The 21,069-nt window shown below is 37.7% G+C and overlaps 1 protein-coding gene across 1 annotated transcript in view; it reads left to right on the forward strand.

The window, feature by feature from the left end:
* The window catches only part of nrn1la (neuritin 1-like a), a 29,287-nt gene extending 9,411 nt beyond the window's left edge, over positions 1–19,876 (forward strand). The window contains exon 4 of the mRNA XM_055155894.1: positions 19,546–19,876. Within this exon, the coding sequence (XP_055011869.1) occupies positions 19,546–19,837 (292 nt within the window). The 3' untranslated portion in view covers positions 19,838–19,876. The remainder of the gene's footprint in view (positions 1–19,545) is intronic.
* The last annotated feature ends 1,193 nt before the right edge of the window (positions 19,877–21,069 follow it).

Here is a 21,069-nt window from a genome sequence, read left to right on the forward strand (position 1 = left end):
ACGCATGACAAACTGTCCAAGAGGAATCACTGAGGAGGGGAGATTGTGTCAGAGTAATGAATTATGTATACAGATATTGGTTCTTTGTTGTTTTAATAACATAGAACATTATACAGTGTTTTTTCATTGATGTCTGATAGAGTCTGATTAAAGGTGCGCTATTTTACTTTCAAAAACATGTATTCTTATTGTGAATGTGACTGCCTCTCCACAGATCTGACCTGTGGCATTACCTACGTGTCTGTATGGTGATAGATATGTTTAAAGGACACAAAATTGACTCTTGTGAGCTTTGAGCCATGTTATAATGTTGTTACCTCATCAAAAACATACCTGGAGTAGTTTTCTCTTTCATTCTCACATGTTTGAGCAGCATGTTATATTAGTCTGTGTAATGAACCAAACAGAAAGGCAAAAAGATAAGGTATAAAAATATGTTTAAATGTAATAAAGTTAAAAAAAAAAAAAAAAAGATTTAAGATTTTAACAAAGGCTCAAATTAGGTAAATCATTAACAAAAAGAGCCGGGCCCAACTGGGATAATTCAAATCAAACTGAACAGAGCAAAACTAACCCAACCAGACAAAGAAACAGTGGTGTTTAAATACCAAGGACCAACTGAAACTGAACACAAGAGAGGTGAATTACACTAAATAATTAACTAAAACTACTAACTTAATCAAAATAACAATAAGGCAAATAAATATAATACAGCAAATAATAAGTGCTAATAAAGTGACCTTAAAGCAAACTAGAACAAACTTAGTAAACCAAACTAAAGAGTGCTCCCCCCTTTATTGATTCATGGATGGTCTCAGCCAAGGATCCTCCGGCAACTAAAACAAACAAAAAGAAAAAAACAAGTGTAAGTATACAATTTAGGCTTATACTAAAATGTGTGCACCCAAATTAGAATATAAGTCTAAAGAAATGAATTAAATTATATGTTGTAATTAACTTAATGTAAATGTAAATGAAATAATACTAACACTGTGGAGTGGCAGAGGTATCTGTTTACACCTCCAAAGCTCAAAATGCTCTGTTCTACCTTGTGACGTCATGCAGCCGTAGTTATTCAAGTTTAGTTCGGTAGAGATTGTCAAATCCGTTTCTAAAATCATCCAGTTTATTCTAGTGAAGGTGTATGGAGTTTAAGAACACAGTGGAGCACTTCCTGCAGAGGTGGGACCGAGTCATTGTTTTGCAAGCCTCAAGTAAGTCTCAAGTCTGTGATCTCAAGTCTTAGTCAAGTCCCAAGTCAAATACAGGCAAGTCCAAGTCAAGTCTCGAGTCACTGGCTCATAAGTCCAAGTCAAGTCCAAGTCAAGTCTGCTTTGAGCTTCAAATCATTTCAAGTCCTTAAACCAAAGTACCAAATATAGCTTAGATTTTTGCAATTTATATGAATTTTAAACTAAATTGTACTTAAAAAGTGATACATTTATATATGAATATTTATATAAGGGCTGTAGAAAAGGTATTATTTCCTTTTTAAACATCTTGTCAAGATCTTAGTGTGAATCATTACAGTCAGAACAGAAAGAATTCAGATTTAAAAGTGCTAAATAACAGTTATTTTGTCATGTAGTTCTCTATAGTTCCCTCTGTTGTACTGTATTGTACTGTATATTACTGTACTGTGTATTACTGTAGTACATTTGAGGATACCATATCAAAGCACTGCATTTATCAACTGTAAAGAGAAAAGTATTTTATAAAAACATATATTTTTAGGAGAAGCATCAAGTCTTCTCAAGTCACAGGCCTCAAGTCAGAGTCAAGTCCCAAGTCACTGACCTTCAAGGCCAAGTCGAGTCCCAAGTCTTAGTCCATTTTATCAAGTCAAGTCTCAAGTCTCCTAAAAATATTGACTCAAGTCTGACTCAAGTTCAAGTCTTGACTTGCAAGTCCCCACCTCTAACTTCCTGTATTACCATATGACATCATAAGGTGGAACCGTGTGTTTTCTGTTTGAGAGAAGAACTAAATATACAAAAATAAGAGGAAACAACATTATAACACATCAGAAAGTACCATAATATGGGCCCTTTAATGCCATACAATGGGAAATTTCAGTTTGAAGCTATCACATCTCTCACCTTTATGTCTATTGCTCTTTCCAGATTTAAAACGAAGACCCTCATAAATCTATATAGCAGGCCACATCGCAGTACAGTAAAAAAGCCCTTATAAGTAGAGTTAATCTGCCGCTAGTGTTTCCGTGATGTCCTTGTTAAAATTCACGAGGTCTTCTCATTCACTTCTCTATATCCTGTACCTATCCATCATGGCCGCCCTCCCTTCATCCATCTTCACATGAGCTGCATCCTCTTGGACACGCAGAGGGATATTAATATGTGAGTGATACGCCGCACAGTCGCTCATCTAGGCGCAGTGTTTCTGTCAGCGCCCATTTGTAAACTACAGTGATCAATGAGCAGATTGAGTCCTCAGCATTGACAGTCTACGTCCCGGTCAAAGTTCAGCTGCCAGGTCAAAAGAATAAGAGGGAGTTAATGTATGGAGTTGATATAAGTTAATTAATAAAGTGCAAATTGAGATAGAGAAAAGGGAAAATACCAACAATAGCTGGTAAAATATTCTTTATATCTTGTGAATATGCAGCAATTCTTAAATTAACACCTATAACTAATAAGCCTAGGAATTGGTGATGCTTACGTCTGTATCACTCACAAACTACGTCATATATATATTCGTGGGCTGTATTTGTTATTGATGTTTTGCACTGACATCGCTCTGGGGGTCTCTAATACATTTTTATTGGCAGAATGTTCAGCAGTTTCCATGATGACACAGTGCACACATTTGCAATCACGGAAAAAAGTTTTAAGACCGTCTGAAAACTCAAGAAAAATACAAACTAGGTTTAAACTGCACATTTTCAGGAGCTTGCGATCAATACGAGCCTTCATGGTCATATTTAGGTGTTTGATTTTCAACAAAAAAGGTGTGTGACAAACTGGAAAACTGATGACTGAGAGACGTAGTTATAGTTCCAAATCTTCCAAACATTTCTAATCAGATTGTGTTAAAATAAAGATCAGATTAAGTCTAATTTGAGTAACAGAGCTTCAGACAGGGCCGTGCTTTCAGTTAGCGTCACACCATTAGGAAATGGTGATGACATGAGCTGAAAAGTATCAATAGTAAACAACCTTAGACTTAAGAGAATATACATACATACATACACACATACACGCATACACACACACACACACCCACACACACACACACACACACACACACACACACACACACACATACATACATACATACATACATACATACATACTTGTTTCCAGATTTGATTTTCCAAGTTACAGTTTTGCATTTAAACTGGCACACTCTTTCATTAGTTTTATACCTTTAAGGCACTGTACCTTTTGCTGTCTTCAAAATGTGGAAAAACAAAACTAGTTCATTTTTTAAAAGTTTTGCCCAAATATATTCAACACACAAATGCTTTCCCAGCAAATTAATTATTCACCACAATGACTTTATAAGCTCTTTTCATGACTGTCATCAGAAATCAGTATGGAGATTTACCAACTAGCATGCTGTCGTGCACTTCCTGATTATTGGACAGTAAGATGCTCCAGAACTTCCAGAGCTGCTTATACAATATATCCATACTGGGGCAAGACAAACTTTGCTCAAATACGTGGGAAAATGGAGTACAGTTCCTTTAATACTGCAGCATTTCAAGTGGAACACAGGAACTCACAGGAGAAAACTTGTCTCCGAGGTCCAAGTCCTGGCCTCCAAGGACAAGTGGAACGCAGCATAACTTTTCACAATACTTTACATAGCTTATATATATATAGCCCCTTGAAAAATGTCATATTTTACATCAGATACAAACTAATCTTTTTAGAAACTTGTCTTAAGTGCTTGAAGGTCTTAAACTGAATAAAAGAGGGTAAATAAAACTTGAATGAAAGAATGCAGGAGGTTCACTGGTCAGACTAGTAAGGATTAATGCTGTATATGTATGGTAATGAGGCAGGATTTAAGTTTATATTTCCAATTTATCCTGTTGTGTTTCTGCTGTATGCACAAAGTCTCTGTGGGCAGATGGGGGAAACATGTTGTGAATAAAACACACTTGTGAGGATTCCCTTCTGTTCCAGGGACATTTCATTATAAACGATCAGGCGTGACATTAGCGTCCTTATGGGGGCTGTAATGAAGTTATGAACATGAAACAGAGCACCTCCAGTGAACGCGCGGCTCCAGACTCATTATTGCCTGTTTTATATGTGGGACTCTCTCACTGGAACAAAACTGCAGGTCTGTCACATAGGACATATACAGTGTACTTCTTAATTAAAGTGCCATTATATATTATGCAAAATTTACTCTTGTGAGCTCTAAGCTATGTTACCTCCTCAAAAACATACCCGGAGTTGTGTTTTATTTCATTCACACATGTTTGAGTAATCCTGCATTATTAGGATGTCTACATCTCCAAAGCTCAAAATGCTCTGCTCCCCCTCTTGATGTCATGTAGTGGTAGTTGCAGTGTCGGCAGTGATGCAGTCACTGTATCGGACCGTTGTGGTGAAGAAGGAGCTGAGTCAAAAGGGCAAAGCTCTCGATTTACCGTCAATCTACCCTCACCTATGGTCATGAGCTTTGGGTAAAGACAGAAAAGACGAAATCATGGATACAAGCGTCCAAAATGAGTTTCCTCCGTGGGGGGGTGGCCTTTCCCTGAGAGATAGGGTGAGGAGCTCAGTCACACGGGAGGAGCTCGGAGTAGAGCCGCTGCTCTTCCACGTTGAGAGGAGCCAGCTGAGGTGGCTCGGGCATCTGATGCGTCTTGGGCACCTCCTTCAGGAGGTGTTCTGGGCATGTCCCACTGGGGGGCCCCGAGGAAGACTCAGGACATGCTGGAGGGACTATGTCTCTAGGCTGGCCTGGGAACACCTCAGGGTCCCCCGGAGGAGCTGGAGGAAGTGCCCAAGGTGAAGGAAGTCTGGGAGTCCCTACTTAGACCCTTGACCTGGCCCCAGATAAGCAGAAGGAAATGGATGGGTGGTATTGGTAGTTTTCAAGTTGACAGCAATTTTTACCTTCAGTAGAAATGATTCTAGTGAAGGTGTATGAAGTATAAAAACACAGAGTTTGTGTGTTAAACATATGTGAATGAAACAGAACACAACTCCAGGTATGTGCTTGATGTGGAAACAACATTATAACAGATGAGAAAATAGCGTAATATGGGCCATTTAAGTAGCACAATGATTAGGTATAATATTGTATTTATGATGATAAAGATAATGTGACGTCTCTAGAGTTTGGTTTACGGGTCCCACAACTGAGCATATTAGAACATTAACTATTATGGAATATTCCAGCTTATTAAATATTGTAAATTATGTGTGAGACTTTTGTTAACAGCAAAAATCAACTCAAATCAGCTCTTTCTGGTCAGATTGTTTTAAAATAAGGCTCAGGTTAAAGCCTAACAAGCCTCAGATAGAGCAGTGCTTACAGTTAGCATCACACCCCCAGGGAATGTTGATGATCAGCTGCAAAGTATTAAAAATAGGCATTTTTTAAAGCGTCATCATTTCAGTTTTGGAGACAAAAACTCTATGTCCATAATCACTCTTCTTCTTTGTCTGTGGTTTACCCTCAGTCTCTCAGCCTGTATCCATATCAGAAATCCCCCAGAGGTTTTCTCAAAGGTCACCATTAGCATCTCTTACAATACCATCAATATTTTTTAAAATAAATTACCATATCTCTTAGTGTATTGCCCCATAATATTTACATTTTTGTCTTCGTAATAATGAAGTTTAACAGTGAGAGGTGTGCCATTCAAAACCTCATCAGTGGCGTTTTTTGTAAGACTTTCATTCTTTTTTGTATCACATGTGTATTGGACAATATAGTGAATGTAAATACAGTAAATATCTCAACTGTATATAAATATTGTGTAAAATTTAAGTTGCGTAAATTTTAAGTAAAAGTAAGTGTATACATAAGTAAGTAAGTGTATAAATAATATATATTTCCCATTATCATTTAGGACCTAATATGGAGCCGTGAGGAACTCCACACTGCAAATCAGCTCTATCAGAAATGCAACCATTGATATAAACAAACTGGGATCTATTGCAAATATAATTCTGTAGCCACTTAAAAACTGTTTTATAAAAACATATTTATATAATTTTGCAAGTACAATTATGTGATTGACTGTATCAAAAGCTTTTGACAAATAAAAAAAATAAATAAATAAATACAAGTAAAGTGACTGTTGTCTAATGCCAATGTTATCTCATCTAATAATTGAATTAAAGCCATGTAAGTGTTGTGATTTTTACGGAAGACATATTGATACTTATAAAAAATTTAATAATTTTTTATATGAGAAAATAACCTTTTCTAATACTTTTGAAAAGCAGGGTAAAACAGATATAGACCTGTAGTTATTGAAATAGGCTCTCTCCTCTGCTTTAAATAAGGGAAATAAGTTACCTGTCCAACTTTCTCCACAGACATGGACCAGCTCTAGTCAGGTCTGACCTGCAGCTGTTCAGTGCACTACAGGTTCAAAACAAGAGATCACTGAGTATTTGAATCTCTGACACCAAAATTATAGAATGCACTTTCACCTGATCTTTTAACAGCAAACTCTGTTAAATCACAAACATAAAGGTGCACTATGTAACTTTTTGATTTAGATTTTTATGATTTATGATTTTTATGTTCTATACCTTGAAAATCATGCATTCATACATTCATGCATTCATACATTCATACATTCATACATTCATACATTCAGTGGGCTGCCTGTAACCTGGCCTGGTGGCATCACATACTTATTATTTCCATGGAAATATACATGTTTAATGCAATACTGTGGAACATTCTAGGCATAGTAATAACATTTCCATAGAGACAAGAAGGTGACAGTTAGCCAGGCTGGTGCCACCTCGTGCCTCTGCTCAATTTCATTTCTCTTCAGCGACTAGGTCGGGAATCGGAATACACCAGACAGTTTTCAAGAAGCCTGGAAGTGCGAGTTCAGGCACCAGCCAATCAGCGAAGAGCCATACATTCTTTGTTGGCAACGAGAATGTTTGGTGAATTTTATCAAGGGGAAAGAGGTTATTGCCCTTCTTTCTACGGGATTTGGGAAAAGCTTAATATACCAGTTAGCCCCGTTAGCGGCACATTACATACGTCATGACCAAATAGCAGTGACTGGTTAAGTAAAAAAAAGTACCCGCCTACCATGGAGCAAATGGATCCTAATGCTGTAAAGTCAGCCAGTTTCTCTGAAGTGAAACCGGCTGATGAATCAGGTTAGGTGACGGTCCCTCTACCAGCAAAATGACATAGTGCACCTTTAAAGACTCAAATGTATGTTTTTTTTTCTGTGTATTTCTTTCTGTTTTTCTGATTGTATTATATTGATTGTATTTTATATTTTGTTTCTGCATTTTATCTGTTTTTATTAAGAAAAATTTAGTATTAATATTTTTAAATTAGTGAAGCACCTTGTGAGCTGATCTCTGTGAAAGCCACTCTATAAATAAATGTTAGAATTTAACCTTCTTTTAGTTTAAACCATAGATAAGTGAATATGCCTTTTAGTATTTGAAAACGGTAACAACATTAAAGTAGATGTCCCCCTTAGTGGTGAAAATGAGCTTTACAGCAGTAGTGTGAGTGTTGGTGTCACAGTGGCCTCCAGAACACTAAAGTAGGGCTCTTGACAGTTCTTAGTCTCTCTATTCCTTCAGGCTCCAATTAAAGTCCCAATCCTGAACCAGAGCACTCTATAGAGCTGCTTGTGTCCTCACCTCGTTCTTCTCCTCTCTCCTCATCACTCTCTCTCCTCATCACTATCACTCTCCCCAAGATGAGTCTGCAGAGAGGTTCATTACAGTCGTATATGGCCCTAGTGTTTTCCAATGTAGAAAATGGGTGAGCCCAAATTAGGACAATTACAAAAACATCATCCTTTTTCAAACTGGAGGTCAGAGGCAGAGAATAAGACGATTAAAAAGAAAAGAACAGTCATAAGTCAAACATTATTAGAAAAAACATTTGGGATGCAAAATAAACACTTAATTAAAGGTCGTATATTACACAAAATTAACTCTGATGAGCATTAAGCCATGTTTATACGTTGGTAACTCCTCAAAAACATAGCATGAGTTGTGTTTTGTTTCATTCACACATGTTTGAGTAATCATTTATTATTAGTCTGTCTACATCTCCAAAGCTCAAAATGCTCTGTTCCACCTTGTGATGTCACGGAGAGGTGTAATTTTCATGTTACACTTACCTTTTTTTTTTTTTTTTTTTTTTTACATTTTGTTTATGTTTAGAATTGGCACACATGTTTTCTGTTTGAGGGTTTGTGTGTTAAACATGTGTGAATGAAACAAAACACAACTCCAGGTCTGTTTGTGATGAGGAAACAACATTATAACAGATCTGAACTTAGTGATATGTGGGCCCTTTAAGTTTAAATTAAGTTAAGGTTAGCCTTTATTGTCATTTATTTTTCTTTTCCATTTCAAGTTAGAACATGAATGCAGCAGATTTCAATGAAGGCACACATATAAACCAAAGCAGGGAGTTTAATTAATGTGCATCACAGACTGTATAAAGAAGTGGATTAAAGGAGTGTGACGTGACCTGTAGCATTCAATCGGGCAGCAGTGATAGGAGTGAATTTGGATCTGAGTTCCATATTAGGAATAGGAATTTATTTACGGACAAAATAGAGAAAAAGAAAAACACTAGGATCATGTATAGAGGGTCAATATGAACATTTTAAGACCAAAATGGTGAGTCTCATAGCAGTAGTTACAGACAGAGTTGAGACAATTTTTCAATCTAAAGTCAATTAGAACCAGAGACGATGGAGCCAGAAGCGCCGCCATGCTCACTTCCTATTTTTAACACAGCAGCTAACAGATTAGCTATGTCCATTTATATATACAGTCTATGATGAGCATCTAAATGAATTTGATCATCAAACCACGATTGAATAATTTTTTCCACATGAGAAACAAACATGAAAAAAATATGGAGGGCAGGGCCAAAATGCTTAACTTAGTTCAGCATAATATTAACTATATAGAGGTAAAGCTACACATGTGAAAAAGTGAGGTAGCTTTACAGAAATGTAATTTAAAGAAATATCTCAAAAATAAAAGCAGTGCAGCTTTAGTCCATGCATGAGGTAAAGTTATAAAATTAGTTTATTTGTAATTCCAAATTATCTTAACCAGGCCGCTCAGAGTGAACTAAAGGACCATATGTGGCCCTGGAGCTGTACAGTGCCCAGGTCTGCTATAGTAGGTTCTGTGGTTAAGGTTTATTCTTAGGACAAATATTCACAGGTTGTCATGATGTTGGAGGCCTTGAGTGTAATGGAAAGACATGTGGTTTTTACTCCTGTATAAATACATATTTAGTCATTTTTAATCGTTTCTATTGTCTGAAGGTGAAACAGATTGAACCTTTCTGTAGCTGCATGCACGCACTCACAGCCACATCTTCTGTTCACTCGACGGGACTGCGTTCATTTGCATCTGGGCCAAGGCTGCAGCAGTGTGAGCTCCCAGAGGCCCTCGACTGCCTTTATTCTTCATATTTACACTGGACATTTTGCATTCCCATTCACTTTGTGCCAGACGAGGTGTGAAAGAAATACTTGGCCTAAAGACACTCTGGGGTTTGCTACAATAGACGGAGAAAAGATTTGTGTGAAAAATTGATTGATTTTACAATAAAGCAAAGTTACACAAAGCTTACTTTTAATGGGCTCACTTGTAACTATTAATAACAGGGGTCTTAAATCCCTTGTTTAAGCTGCGTTCTTCAGTAGTAAGCAAATAAAATGCACACGTAAGGACAATGCTGCTTACTTGGTTGTTATTCTTCTCAGTCTATTGTGGATAAAATGGATTTTCTTTAAAGGGCCCATATTACACTATTTTTTGATCTATGTTATAATCTTTCCTCAGTGCAAACATCTTGGAGTTATCTTTTGTTTAATTCACACATGTTTAACTATAAATTCTGCATATTTAGGCTGAGTTTTTGTCTCGCATAGAAAATACTGGGTTCCACCTTGTCATGTCATGTGGCAATACAGAAAGTGCTTCACTGTGTTTTTAAACTCCATACATGTTCATTAGAATCATTTGCATAATTTCAGCCCTGGAATTGTCATTCTTTACTGAACTAAAAGTAAACAGAGCTTAAAAACTATACAGCCTCACAAGGTGTAACAGAGCATTTTGAAATTTGGAAATGGAGACAGACTAAAAATAAAGGGTTCCTCAAATATCTGAATGAAACAAAAAACAACTCCAGGTATGTTTTAGAGGAGGTAACAGCATTATAAGACGGCTTAGAGCTCACAACTCACCACAGCCAGCTCTCCATTTTAAAATTAATATGATTTTTAAGATATTAAATGTTTAAGGACAGAGCACTTGAGCACTAGAGAAGGTCAAAGGTGTCCATATGGGGCATTGCCTTATGCTCATTTCTTACCCGATCTGCTAAATCTACATTATGCTAAACTGCCTAAAACGATGATATGACAGTATAAAGCCCAGAGGTCAGAGGTCACAGCTAATTATTTGTTGCTAGGAGATAACACAAGACTCCAACTCTCTTGCTTTGAGTTCAATATATTGTCACAAAATAGAGTTAGCACAAATATTAAAAAGCTGCAACTTAGGCTACGTTCAGACTGCAGCCTGAAATGACCCAAATCAGATTTTTTGGCTCCTATGTTCCTGTATCTGATCTCTTAATGACAGTCTGAACGACACAGATCGGATTTTTTCAAATGCAACCCAGGCCACTTGGATATGTGGTCCTGAAACTGATACATATCCGATCTTTTGACATGCGACTTCAGTGTGAACTGCCAAAGCGCATTCATCCACCTACATGTTATCAACAAGCCACAAACGTCACTATTCTGCGCTGAAGTAGACGAAAATTGTTAATGAACTCCGTGTCACTGAAGCAAAGCACATCACCACTCACCACTCTTGGCTACGTCTCCACATCCACATGTTCCTTTCAACGGACGCTGCTGCCACTGTCCAACAAAACACCACAGCCAAAAACCTCGTCCTTCTCCTTCTCAATCTCCTCCTTAAAACAATTAAGTTGTTCATGTTCTGGCTCCGGTACGAGAGGAACTTTAAAATCTCCAGGTACTCAATGCTCGCGTCCATGTTTGGACAACTTCCATAAACACAGAGCACGCTCACTGCGTCGTCGTGTCTCCAGTGCACATGTGGGACACTTTCGGGCCGTTTAATGTTCACACTGGAGTCACATACAAGTCGCATTTAATTGGAAATGTGAACGACTTCGCAAAAACATCGGATTTCACAAAAGAATCTGAATTGAGCATTAAGCCCTGCAGTCTGAACGTAGCCTTAGATGATAGAATGTCCTCTGCAATGAACAAAAAAATCTTGTTTTATAGTAAGATCTAGTTATTGCAGCTGACATCATTAACACACTTCAGGGGTGTGATACTAACATAAGGCACTACTCTGTCAGAAGCTCTTTAATTTCTTTAATTTGGGTTTTATTTTAACACATTCTGTCTAGAAAGAGCTGATTTAGTAGAAGCTACAACAGGTGAGAGGATTTGCACTGTTAAACAAGTCTCTCACTCCTAAAATTACAGCCACACCCAACAGTTTTTCACTTTGCCACTCTCACCTTTTTGTTGAAAATCAAACTTGTAAACGGGATTAGGATTCCTCGTATTGATTGCAGCCTCCTGAAAATGTGTTGTTTAAATCCATTTTGTATTTTTTCAGACTATATGAAACCATTTTTGCTAATGTGTGCATTGTGTTGCCATGGTAACTGACGAATATTCCACCACAGAGATACACCTAGAGCACCCCCAGCGTGATGTCACTGCAAAGATAAAAGTTTACAAACATGTTCTGAAATTCATGGGATTTTGCTATTGGTTTATTTTTCATATTTCAGTCTTCTCAGTTTTCTCAGCTTCAAATTCAGTCTCAAATAAATCAAAATGCAGTCTGATATTTTATTCGCGGAAAATTTTGCAGCCCTTTCCCCAAATCTTATGACATTTATTCCTGTTTACTGTATGCAGCTCAATAAGAGAAATGGGTTACACGTATCTAAACAAATATGACAAGTCTCTATTTGCCTATTCCCTGACCCTCTCCTGAACTCACAGACCTGTAAACCAGACCCATGGATTTAGTGAAATGTAACATCTTAAAAAACATTTTGACAAGCTCCAAACATGAGTGAGAGACCACTGTGAAGCCCCTGACCCCTCTGAAGGTCACTGAGTGTGGCTTTAATCAAACGGGATTCTCGTCATTTCTCTCTTTCTCAGTCTCTTTCAAAGTGTGTTACTTCAGTTGATACCTGTTTATTAAATACAGTATGTGCTGAACTAAACTACTCTTTAAAGTGCCAATGTTTACACTGGGGTTATGCTTTTTGGATGGTCTCTTGCACTTTTTATATTCCACTTTACATCAAAACTACCAGACCAGCCAGTCTCTTCTACATTTGATTCATTGTGTTCCATCCTGCTAATGTGTATAAAGTGTCTCTCAAATGGGGAAGACATTTCCTCTCCAAAATTCTTTAAAAAAAAAATACAATCGTCCCTCATTATAACGTGGTTCACCTTTCATGGCCTTGCTGTTATGCAGATTTTTTTTTTTTACAGCTTATGAACATGCATTGCTTTCCTCCCCCTGCGTCCTGGACGTTAGTAGGGCTCCATTACGGAATAAATTAATCTTCGGTTCGTTACATAAAGAAGGAGGAAAATAACATATGGACAACAGCAGCAATTTGTAACTGTGCTGTCTGAGAAAAGTGTATAAAATGTGTGGTAAGAGGTTTTACAGCCTTAAAACATACATAATAATTTTAAAATATAAAGCTGACTACTTTGCGGATTTCGCCTATTGTTGGTTATTTTTAGAACGTAACCCCCATGATAAATGAGGGACCACTGTATATAACTTCTTTTACCTGAAATAAGTAATAATTTGGTACTTCTATTTTTTTATGTTTGTTTTTGACATGAATGGAGCTTGCGTCTCTGTGATTGGTTAATCTGCCTGTCAATCACGCCCTCTTAAATTTGGAAGACAGGATACGACTCCAGATCTTTGTGAAGTTTTGTCAAAGCGTGTGGATCTGGCTGGTCAGCTATTCAAAACTATGTAGCGTTTGATGCTTTAAACCTAATTTAGCTGTTTTCTTTGACACTGAATAAAAGCTTGAATCTTGAAACATCGTGTATTGGACAGCAGAGTCACGAAGCGCCCTCACCTCACATTAACAGCTAACACTAATATGGTATCTATATATATATCTGTATGGTTATTTCCAGTCTATTGAATAATTAGCGTGCAGCCAGGATATTTTTGTATTTGTGTTCTACTTGACCTTAAAATTACCTCATATGATGTGCCTGCGCTATTGGGAGTCTGATAAAAAGCCTCTCTTGTTGCAGAATAAAAAGGTGGATTTCACAGTGGTATAAAGAACGCTGCACTCCGCTCCAAATGACACATACAAATATAGCTCATAATTATGACAAAAATAAAAATAAAACTCTTGTTTGTCTGTTGGCACTAGACATGTTCCCAAAGCTGCAGAGTTCAGACTTTATGAGCAGAGATGTACAAGACCTGTTCAATGTTCAGTTTACCCCTGATGTGTCATATGGCAGTTTCTTGTTCCTTAACAATTTTGGGGAAATTTTCACCATTCAGACTATTGTTTATTTATTTATTTTTTCTAGACACAATATTCCAAACAACACAAAGCCATATTCATTACAGGTACTATATTATAAAGCACCTATATTACGCATAATCAGCTCTTGGGAGTTGATTTTAAGCCATTTTATAATGTTAATACCTCACACATGTTTGAGTAACCCTTTATTAGAAGGGTTATCTGTCTACAACGTCATAGCTCAAAATTGTTCTGTTCCACTTTGTCATGTCATGTGATTGCAGTTTTAAAGTTAACCTTTTACCCTAAGTTAAGTAGAAATTGGCAATTCTAGGACTGAAATCATCCAAATGATTCTACTGAAGTGGAATTTAAAAACACAGTGGAGCACCTGCTTTATTATCACATGACATCACAAGGTACAACAGAGTGTTTTCCGTTTGAGAGAAGAACTCAACCTAAATATGCAGGATTTGTGTGCTAAACATGTGAATGAAACACAATTCCAGGTATGTAAAACTTTAGGGGGCAGGAGTGCTACTTGATTTAGAGAGATTGTGCAGAATTGTCTTTTTTGTGGTGTAACAATTCTAGGTGTGTTTGTGATGAGGAAACAACATTATAACATAGATGAGAAAATAGTGTAACATTGGCTCTAAACCACAGACATCAGCAGCATAAGTGGATGGGGAAGGAGTAAGGAGGTTTCAAACCTTACTGAGTCCATAACTGCACTGGATTAATACATAAATACATATATTTCTTGTTTTGAATTGTTAATTACCATAGTGATAGTCGTAATTTCTATCACTCTGAAACTCATGTACATGTACTCTAGATAAACGCATGTATAAGCCAAAACAATATGAAGTAAACAATGGTAAAAATATTTTTCACACTATGGTGTCAGATGATGTGTGTGGTTTCACATTTAGAAAAAATGATTATTTAAAAGCATTTTAATCTCTCAGTAGATTTATTATTGGGGTAATCTCAAATTATGTGAGGTTTGATGAAATGATTTATACAGTATGTGCTTTATCTTATCTGGTACGGGACCAATGCTCCAGCAACAACAGTCACCAGGCGCCCATATTATGCTATTTAATCGGTTATGGGTTATTATATTGTTTTCTCATCACAAACATATCTGGAGATGTCTTTTGTTCCATTTGCACAAGTTTAACACACAAATCCTGCATATTTAAGATGACGGCTAACTGTTCCACCTTGTGATGTCATGTGGTAAACAGAATTTGCTTTGCTGTGTTTTTAAACTCCAGACAACCTTCATTAGAATCATTTGGATAATTTCAGCCCTGGAATTGCAAAACTCCACTGACCAAAAGGTAAAAGGAGCTGTTAGCTTTAAAACTACTGCCCCATGACATCACAAGGTGGAACAGAGCATTTTGAGCTTTGGAGATGTAGACAGATTAATAATAAATGATTACTCAAACATGTGTGAATAAAACAAAACACAGCTCCAGGTATGTTTTTGAGGAGGTAACAACATTATAACATGGTTTAAAGCTCATGAGAGTTAATTTAGTGTAATATAGGACTTTTAAACTTCAAACTCATTACTGATCTTTCTTTTTTTGAAATAACAGATACATATAATTAAGTAATGTGAAGCAATGTCTGGATGCTGTTGAACATTTTAACTCAAACATCCACATACAACCCAGAAGAAATACACTAATAATAAGTACATTTTGATGTTGTGTAAAGTGTCCCGTGGTGTGTATGTTGGAGGTGTACGGAGCAGAGTCTAAGCAGCACAGCCCAGGCTCTCTCCAGAGGTTTATCACAGCGCAGTGCAGCTGGTTGTCTGTCAGAGTCCTCTTTGGGTTTGTGCTGTCTCTGCACCACCTGTGACTGAGAGCTCACACTCCCATAATGCAAACGCCAGACCTGCTTACTCCGCCAGTTAACAATAGCACTTCTTGTATCAGTTTGTTTTTTTGGCATGGCACTAGTGATACTTTCAACATCTTAGCATTTGACAGTGGTGTTAACTCGTAAGGTGAGACACTGGTGAAATGGGAGAAACAAGAAAAAAGATCAAACAACTAACTGTGTGCTATGTAAAAATATCAAATTTGGCCTAATTTTACAGAAATAAAATCATGATTCATTAAAATTATATCAGCGAATGATTCTCTACGACCTTGTCAAAATGTAATTACACATTTTAAGCTCCTATATTACATAAAAAATTGACTCTTATGAGCTTTAAGCAGTGTTATACTGTAGTCACCTCATCAAAAACATATCTGGAGTTATGTTTTGTTTCATTCACACATGTTTGAGTTTATTATTAGTCTGTCTGCGTCTCCAAAATGCTCTGTTCCACCTTGTGATGTCATGAACCGTAGTTTTCAAGTTAACTTTTACCTTTAACTTATACCTTTAGTTTAGTAGAGAGTGGCAATTTCAGGACTTAAATTATCCAAATAATTCTAGTACGTGAACACAGTGGAGCACTTCCTGTATTGCCGAATGACATCACAAGGTGGAACAGAGTGTTTTCAATCTGAGAGAAGAACTCAGCCTAAATATGATTTGTGTGTTAATGTGTGAAAGAAACAAAACACAAGTCCAGGTATGTTTTTGGTGAAGAAATATTACAGCATAGATCACAAAATAGTGTAATATGGGCAATTTAAAATGAGATATTTGCAAATGATTCGGTACAAGCTGTCAAAATGTAGTTAGACTGTTAAAATAATTGAGATTTTTGTGCTAATTTAATCTGTATGTTGTATATTGTCTGTACGTAATTGGATCCACATGCTCCTATGGGAGAAAAATGCATTTTGAGAGAATGGCGTTTTAAGTTCCAATCTCCCATATAAATTTATGTGCGCGCGGTGATTAAATGAAAACAAAACATCTAAAAATGTTTTGTTTTGCAGATTAGGCAATGTTGCTGTTTCCTAATGAAATCTTAGATGCTGAGAGAGCAAATAGATAAAAAACAGACCTGTGTGTGTCACCATCTTTTTCGCATATGCCTGCTCGTAATGATCTAAAACACTGCACAATATAGCATTCTTAGAAACACATGATAATAACTAAACAGTATAATTTAGATTAAATTAATACAAAATTAGAGTGCTGTCCATGTTTTTGGTGATACAACATCTTGGCAGGGTTGCTTTTTTGTCCAATAGCTGTTTTAAAAATAACTGTGCATGCACGGACCAATACAGGCAAGCTTGGTCAACTGAAAGGGTCCATATTACACTATTTTCTGGTGTATTTTATAATGTTTCCTCATTACAAACCTACCTGGAGTTGTGTTTTCTTTCATTCACACATGTTTAACACACAAACCCAGCATATTTAGGCACCTTTCAGCCCTGGAATCTCTACAGAACTAAAGGTAAAAAGTCTCTGTTTTGCTATATAATCATAATATAATAAGAAGATTCTAGGATGTGAGATGAGACCTTTATTACGAAACAACCTCTGGTCAGATTATTCATGTAGTCTTGACATTGAAGCTTTTGCAAACAAAAGCTCCACTCTGGAACATAGCTCTGCCCTATGCTCTTCTCCATAAGCCACAGACCACTTCCTCTCCACTTCCTGACATGGTCATCGTGTTGGCTTAGGCCCACTGTAGACAGATGCTGCCCCATTCCTCCTCTCTCTCTCTCTCTCTCTCTCTTCCTTCTCTTTGTCTCTCCCCTTTTCTCTTCCACTCTCTCTCCTTCTCCCTCTCTCCTCATCTCAACCCCCTTCCCTCTCTGTCCCACTCTCCCTCTGCCCTTCTCCCTCTCCTCTCTCTCTTTATCCATCTTTTTCTCTTCTCCCCTCCCTCCATCCCTCTCTCTGCAGCAGGTAAAAGCTGCTTTGTCAGGACAGCCCTCCAGACTGTGAGGCTGGACTGGGGCCAGATCTCGCCCCCCACATGTGCACTGTCATTACGGGACACTCATCTATAAACCCAACCTCTACACCTGACTCATCTGGACACATCAGTTACGAGAGGAGTGACAGCAAGAAAACGAACATATGAGTCTGTCAAAGAGGAATAAGGAATGTTTGATCGTGTGTATGTTACTTTTAGACTTTATGATCAGAGGCAGACGTCCTTAAAATGACAGAGTACAAATAAGAGATGTCCTTCGAATTGTGCGTTTTAAAAATTCTTGTGATGTTTAAAGATCAGTTGTGAGATCTCGACTTGACTTTTAATACTGCAGAAAGCAAAGAGTGTCCGCTCTTGTCTCGTCTAGATTTGTCTGTATGTTTCAAGATAAGAGTCTGATGTAGCTGACATTGCCAAAGAGTTATTTTAGGATTTTATAAACAGACTCCTGACTCCTGACTGTGATTTGTCTGGTTGGCATTAAACTTATCTCCATGGAAACAAGCAGATGATGCCACCAGACCAAGTAACCCTTTGAATCTGTGGAGACAAACCTGCTCACAGTGAGATCCCAGATAATAAATAACATCTATGTAAGGAAAAGCAAACTCATCTCCAAGAAAGTTATTGAGAAAAGAGGAAGAAAGTCCATCTTTGATATCTGATGTGCGTGGATTATACGATGTTAAAGAATGATTGACTGTTGAATATTGGAAACCCAAAGAAGAGTGGTTCCTTCTCCCTCTTGTTTCTGAATGGATTTTGTGTGTTTATTTTTCACTGGGAGGGGGTTTAGAGCATGAGTTTCTGTGTCGGACACATTTGAACAGAGCCATCTGCTCTCGTGCTTTGTGCTGCTGCACTCACTTCACACTCACTGTGGATTTCCTAAGAGACGCCTTTGCGGGAAGAATTAACAGGCTGTTATTATACTGGGAAAGACACAGTCTATAGGGTTTAAGCAGTCCCTTTATAATTGTATATTTTGGACTATATGCAATCTAATCATGTAAACAAAACTCAAATGTTCTTTTTCAGTCTTGTTGTCACATGTCACATGTCTTTCTTTTTTTATGGTGGAGAAATGGACTGTTTTTTTTGGACTGGGACCACCATGTTGGGTTACCTGCAAAATGTTTAAAGGTGCATTGTGTAACTTTTTTGGTGGAGGATTCTGTCAAATGGTTTTCTCCATGGAGATATTGTAGCTTTGTCAGGAATGCTTCACAGAACACACAGCCTTTCTATCTTCATAGAAACCAAACTAGGTCAAGTCACAGGTCAGATCTGTGGAGAGGCATTCCCACACACAGTCAGAATGTAGTTGAATAAAAGTGAAGTAGAGCTGTTTAATGTCATACTGTTGAACACCAAAAAGTAACGTAGTGCACCTTTAACGCAGTAATTCTTTCGTGCAGTGAATCATAGAACTTCCATGAATCATGTCTAAGAGATGCGGGACAGTTCCTTGACTCTTTGACTTATTGATCACTGTTCTCTGTTGTCTCATTGTTGTTAGAGGAACACACATAAACCTGTGTCTGTGACATCTATTACACGCGTCATAGTTGAAACTAACCTTCAAACAATAACTCACCTTGAAGGTTCAGGTTGATGAAGTTTGAAAGGAAAGATTGATAAATTCAAAGGTCGTAAACCAGGTTTTACCATAGTGGGATACAATCAATACTCTGGATTTGTATATTCAATAAAGAAGGCCACATCCTTATTTTCACTTATCACCAATTTTTTTCCTTGGTGAAAGATTTTGATAAGCTTAAAATCTTCCCAAATCATTTGGTGTAAAAATCAATTTCAGTCTTTACTGACCAGTTAGATACTGAATCTACTCATATATTTGTCTCCATATTTGTCCCCAGGTCCTGGGATGAGTTCCACGACTGTGCTAATGTGGCGATGGCAGGCTGTCCTGATGAGGCGGCAGCGGTTTGGGAGTCTCTGCGTCAGGAGTCCAAGAAGATGCAGTTCTCTGGGAACCTGTACGAGATGTGCTCCAGACGCACCAGCCAGTCTTCAGCCTCCAACTCCGCTTCCTCCAATAACCAGGAGAAGATCAACCAGGAGTCCCTACGAGGCAGCTCCCCCAGGCCCACAGCGGCCCCCCTCCTCCTGCTCCTGCCCTCAGTGCTGCTGCCTCTGCTCTGGATATAAGCACCAAAGGACCTCACTCAAACATAAACTGTATTTTCTCTCCCGTCTTTGGACTTTCCACTGGTGTCCTCAGCTTGGTCAGGGCTGAGGATTTACAACTGCATGTTTAAAGCCTGGCGGCCTTTTTGATAATGTATCTTTAAAAGGGTGTTTCATTCATAGTCACTGCCTTTCAGTTTGGTAATTTGTTGGAGAAAATCTAAACCTTTTCATCGTATTATAGCTTTGTACACACACAAGTTTCACAAAGTTAGAGACTGTGATGACTCGTGCTTCACTGTACCAACTTGGAAACAGATTAAAAAACAACAACAATAATATTAACAATACTGGTGGGAGCTTGTTTTTATGATAATAATGAAATTTAATGACAAACATGATACCTATAATTGAGACTTTGCAGTGGCATCACGCTGGGGGTGTTCTAAATATTCCGCCATACACATACATGCAGCAGTTACCATGGTGACACAATGGACACATGAGCAAACACAACCAAAAAAAGTTTTAGGATAGAGTGAAACCAAAGAAAAAAATGCAAAATTGATGTAGGCCGATATGATGAGGGTCTGAACAGAAGACACAAAAGTGGTGCGGCGTCTTCACTTTTTATAACGCGTTTAGACGAGTGTTTTCGGGAGGATATCTGTGTGTATATGGTCACGTAAAAGTGTGTGGAATTCGATTGGGTATGCATGCCAGGTTTCTGTGTACTGTATGTATGTGATGTAAACACGTACGGAACATGAGTAGAGCTGACCAGAGTTTTGCGTCTTGGGCAGTGTAGACGCTACGGCAGAGCTTATTCAACTTTTCCACTCTGGAGGGTGGTTTTAGATTTTGCCTTTTTAAACTCCAAAAATGCTGTCATCGTTTAAACAAAAGGCACTTCCAATAAAATATTTTGTTGTTTTTACCCGCAAGCCTTCTTGTGTAAACAGATTTTCAGGAGCCTGTGATCAATACGAGCATTCATCTTCCTGTTTAGACATTTGATTTCCAACAAACCCGGTGAGAGTGACTGACTGAACAACTGGTGGTTAATGCTAGCGAGCTTGTTAAACAATAAAAATAATAAAAATCAACTCACCTGATATAGTCAGTTATTTATGGTCAACTTGTGTTAAAACAAACCTCAATATAAGTCTAACACGGACAGACAGAGCAGAGCCTACAGTTAGTATCACACCCCCAGGAAATGTTGATGACATCTGCTGCAAAGTATCAATAGC

The sequence above is a fragment of the Boleophthalmus pectinirostris genome, unplaced genomic scaffold (assembly GCF_026225935.1).
Source record: "Boleophthalmus pectinirostris isolate CB_2022bp ecotype Guang Dong unplaced genomic scaffold, ASM2622593v1 HiC_scaffold_2, whole genome shotgun sequence".
Lineage (NCBI taxonomy): Eukaryota > Metazoa > Chordata > Actinopteri > Gobiiformes > Gobiidae > Boleophthalmus > Boleophthalmus pectinirostris.